General features: G+C 35.2%; 1 protein-coding gene across 3 annotated transcripts in view; it reads right to left on the bottom strand.

Annotated features, from left to right (window-relative positions):
- Positions 1–163: 163 nt before the first annotated feature.
- The window catches only part of LOC107837314 (T-cell surface antigen CD2-like), a 6,708-nt gene continuing 2,116 nt past the window's right edge, over positions 164–4,755 (bottom strand). For 2 of the 3 annotated variants that reach the window (XM_016676378.1, XM_016676379.1), the window contains exons 2-6: positions 3,079–3,136; positions 2,476–2,787; positions 2,018–2,275; positions 776–901; positions 164–630 (exon numbers count right to left, since the gene is read on the bottom strand). In XM_016676378.1, the coding sequence (XP_016531864.1) occupies positions 560–630; positions 776–901; positions 2,018–2,275; positions 2,476–2,787; positions 3,079–3,133 (822 nt within the window). In that variant the 5' untranslated portion in view covers positions 3,134–3,136 and the 3' untranslated portion in view covers positions 164–559. The remainder of the gene's footprint in view (positions 631–775; positions 902–2,017; positions 2,276–2,475; positions 2,788–3,078; positions 3,137–4,755) is intronic. The other variant, XR_001663326.1, reaches the window with a different exon arrangement.

Here is a 4,755-nt window from a genome sequence, read left to right as displayed (position 1 = left end):
GTTTGTTTTTGTTTTTTTGTTTTTTCATCCAGACCCTGCGCCCCCCCTGCAATGGCACGGCGCCCCCCGTAGGGGGCGCGCCCCACAGTTTGGGAACCTCTGACTTCCACGATTTAAAAAGATGAACTACAGTGTATTATTAAAAACCCTTTTGTACAAAGAATGAAAGCAGAGTCGTTTATCTTGTTAAATCATGTAAGTGGATTTACAGAGTCAGCAATACTTTAAGAAAGTCACTGCATATAGCTAGTGAGGAAGTGAAGATTTGTGTTAAAATATAAATGGGAAGTTTTCACAACCTATACATACTGCACAGTGCATTTTGGGAAACATTAACAGATTTGTCAACACACAAAAGTACAACAACCCAGAATATTGTCTAGTTAAAGCTGCAGTATGTAACTTTTTTGAAACAATGGACTTTTAATTGTTTTTGAAAGGTATTTCATTTCTTTGTAGATCTGTTAATGAACAGTTTCCATGTTAGAGCTTGAAATGAAAGGCTTCATGTTCACAGGTGACATTTATCCATTCCTTCTCCGCTCTGGTCAGCAGCATCCTAACCATCCCTCTTTCTGGCATCCCGAATAACTCTGACATCTGAGTAAACTATTTCCTCCTCAGCATCACCTGAAAGAAGCAAAATAAGGAATGAGAGCCAAGTTTAATATTGATTTAAAATATTAAGGTTATTCAATAAAACCATGTCAGTCCATGTCCATTACTATTAATGCTGTTCAGGATAAAAAAGATTTCAGTGATGTTATTTTCTCACCTTCTGTGGTAGTTGTGGGGCTTCTTCTTATTTTCACTTTAAACAGTTTGATACCAAGAAACAAAACCAAAAGAAGAAGCAGAACGGTTGCACTTGCTAAGACGATCACAGCTGGAAAACGTGTTTCTAGATAAAAACAGACATCAAGTCATGAGAAATATTTATCTACCATGAAGACTTTTTTATGGAAATTGTAGAATAAATTATGAAGAGCATTTTATTTGGAAAAATTGCACAATTTGTGGAAATAATTAAAGGGAAAATATTATGTATTTTAAAAGTTCCTTAGTTGTAAAATGTTTTGTGTATATCAAATATAACTTCAAAGTAATTTGACTTTGTAATTGGGCCCCTGTCTCTTTAAAAAACTTCTGCTCTTTCTAAAGCTCGGCCTGTTCAGGAAGTCTTTACAACATGGCTCCTCTATTCGCCCTTTAACAACATTTTTACCAGTGTTGCTCTGAGGAGTAGTTCCTAACATGAGCTCAGCAGTTCCTCCAGATGTTTGCTATTGCTGCTGGCTAGTCTGAAGGAGCTGAGTGGGAGAGTTGCATGAGGAGCTGGAAGGCGGGGCTAGGTCCATTCAGGTGTGTTGAAGTTGAATGGTTCAACACATTCAGTTAAAAGTATTTCTCAAGCATGCATGAAAGAATCAAAGCAACAGTCCAGGTTTTTTTTTTGTTTTTGTTTTGATTAGTTGATTTTACATAAGAATTAAAGGGGAAGTTTTATGTTTTCCAACCACATAATGCCATTTTATATTACAATAAAGTAACTTAATTTCAATATTATAAAAAATACATACATGAAATATAACTTAAAAGAAATTTGACATTGTAATTTAACTCCTTGTAATTGGGCCTCTGACTCCAGGAATCTTATACGCTTTCTAAAGCTCGGCCTGTTCAGGAAGTCATCACAACATGGCTCCTCTATTAACCCTTTCACAACATTTTTACCAGCACTGCACTGAGAAGAAGCTCCTATAATGAGCTCTGCAAAAGCGCAGTTTATCCAGGTGTTTGCTAATTGCTGCTGGCTAGTCTGAAGGAGCTGAGTGGAGGAGGAAGCTCTGACTCTTGGAAACTGCAACTCTGCAAAGGAGCTGCACTTCGAAAGCATTGTGAAGCTGAATGGTTCCCATGGAGATTAAAGGATTTCTCAAACATACACTGCCCCCTTAAATAAAATGGAAACAAAATGGAAAGTAATCAAACTAAATATAAGAATAAAACACATTACCTTCACAACTTGAAAGATGGACGATGATCTGTTTACTGCTGACCTTGTTCTGAACTTTACACTCCAGGTTTCCTTCCAGTTGACCATTTAAACTGATGGTGACACTTCCATTATTTTCACTGGTAGGTTTAGTGTGTAGTAACGGATTATTATCCAGAGAAAAAGAGAAGTGTGTGTGTTCTCCCTCTGCTGAGCAGCTGACTGTCCTCTGCTCTGGTGACAAACATTTCTGAAACATGGCAGGTTGTGAAACTGGAGCTGAAAGACAAACACAGTTAAGATTGTTAACTTTGTTTTTCTGTGTACCATTTAAGAAAAGTAATCGTTTTCCTGCATTATATAATATTCCAGGTCATGGGTTAAACTGTAAAACACAATCATTCTAATAAAATGCATTTATATACCTTTGAAGATAAAATAAGTTATGCACAGCACAAAACTAATAATAATGTTCCTACCTATGATCTGAAGATTGATGTTGACTTGCTTGATATTTTTACCCTTCTGATCATATAGCTCCAGCTGATAAACTCCAGAGTCGTTCTCTGTGGTGTGCTCACACTTCAGGGTTCCATTTATGACGAATTTGCAGGACTTAATGTAGTTTGAATTTTCTTCCTTACATGCGTTTACACACTTAAAAAGTGTAGTTTTATTTTTTTTCAACTTAATCTGTTCATGAATTGGAAGGTAAAATATCAGAGGTTCTCCAGTTGTTCCATAACACTGACATTCGTCATCACACTGCGTTATATCACATGCCAATATCTCTAAAAAAGATTAAAAACAAGCAAATCACAAAGTTACAAGAAAAACATTGAAATGTCTTTATTGTCACTGATGTTTTTTAAATGCAAAAAGATCTATTGCTAGGGCAATCAACTGACATTATTAAATATTTAATATATAAATACAACTATTGCCAAATAATATTTAACAACAAATAATATCAGTAGGATAAGAAAATAAGATCCCTCAAAATAATTTTATAAAATATCTTGGTTCAGTTTTAAATGATCTAGTTTGAATAATAATAACTTGATTAATTGAGTTAAATGTACCTGTTGCTAAGATCACTGGAGCCAGAAATGTCATTATCATGTAAATGAAAATCATTTTCTGTGAAGACAAGAAAAATTATGATCAAATAATTATAGATAACATGTTTTTTATCCAAATACAAACCACTGACATTTTCATAAAACCAAGGTGATGTTATCACTTTGGAAGCTTTTCAATAAACATTTTGGATCATTTGAAATACAATGACTTCATGGAGAAATCTTGTGAAATTAGTTAAGACGTAAATCATCCTGTGGCGCTTCTGATGAAGCACGCGGCATCATTCTATCATTTACACATTACTTAAAAAAATGTTTTTATTGGAGAAAACGATATTAGAAAATAAGTTTATTCTGCACAAATTTATTATTCTTGCAATTATGGGATTTATTTCTTCAAGTTTTTGTTTTTAATTATTGCACCTGTGCATAATTTCATATTTTGTTTGTATAATTACATCATGTCCACAAATTAAATCTGATCAAAGTTCTCTGTACTTACGTTGCTTTTTAATATTTACTCTTGCTTGAATAATTTTGTGGATGACTACATTTTGTTCATTTTTGTATCAAATTATCACCACTTCAACTTCAACACAGTTTTCAGCAAATTGACCCACATCTGGTTTAGTGAAGATGAACAAAAGTTTTCTCTCCTTTTTTAATCTCTTGTTTTACAGAGGAATCTCTAACAAAAGGCTCATATCATGTTAACAGTGTGTGCATGATTTGAATTAAATGTTTTCTAGACAGAAACANTATATAAGCTTTAGTATCTCTTTACAGGTGAACTGCTAACACTGCTGGTAACTCTGTTGACAGGTTGTATAAATGTTTAGGCCTTTGTTTCACTTTTCAGACTCTGGTACCAAAATGTTTTTTTCTGTAGTGACTAAAGCTGTTACTTTTGTAAGGGTGAATAACTTCCTGTCAGATAACATTAAACCCTCCTGTTTGCTACTGAAGCAGGAAGCTGAGAAACAGAAAATGCCACTGTGGTTTTAGCTCACTCCATTGTACAACATCTTTATGTTTTGACCCTTCTGCTAAGTTTTACCTGACATCTTTAAACATTTGGTCATTTGATTTTAGAGAAAGTCTACAGTGTTATTCTTTTAATACATCTTAAAGTGTCACTGACAATAAAACCACATACTCCAGTGGTTCCCAAACTTTTTCTCCTGGCCCCCCCAGTGGTTTCCAAACTACAGTGATCCCTCGCTATAACGCGGTTCACCTTTCGCGGTTTCGCTGCTTCGCGGATTTTTTTGTGTGCAGTTTTTTTCACAGTGCATTGTGTTCTGCGTCCTGATTGGCTAAAATATACGTAATACAGACTGGCCATTCAGGAGATGGAAACTGAAACTTTGAATGCCTACTGAAAAAAAAAAAACTGTGGCCGGAGGCTCTGCCGTAGATACAGCTCGCAAATCAGCTTGGAGGAGACGCTTTAATGACACGACTACGGAAGACATTAATGCCGTGATAGATGCACAGCCGCTGACTTGAAAACAGGTTTTTGTTCTTTGGTTTCAATGTAGAGTATTTAATTATGCTGTGTAATAGTTGTAAAAAAATAAAGGCAACTACTTAGCGGATTTCACTTATCGCGGGTTATTTTCGGAACGCAACCCTCTATGGCTTACAAATAGCTGTCTGGTTGAACGATGTGCGTGA

This window comes from Poecilia formosa, unplaced genomic scaffold (genome assembly GCF_000485575.1).
Source record: "Poecilia formosa unplaced genomic scaffold, Poecilia_formosa-5.1.2 Scaffold133, whole genome shotgun sequence".
In the NCBI taxonomy this organism is placed as follows: Eukaryota; Metazoa; Chordata; class Actinopteri; order Cyprinodontiformes; family Poeciliidae; genus Poecilia; species Poecilia formosa.
This window is presented reverse-complemented; position numbering and strand designations above follow the sequence as displayed.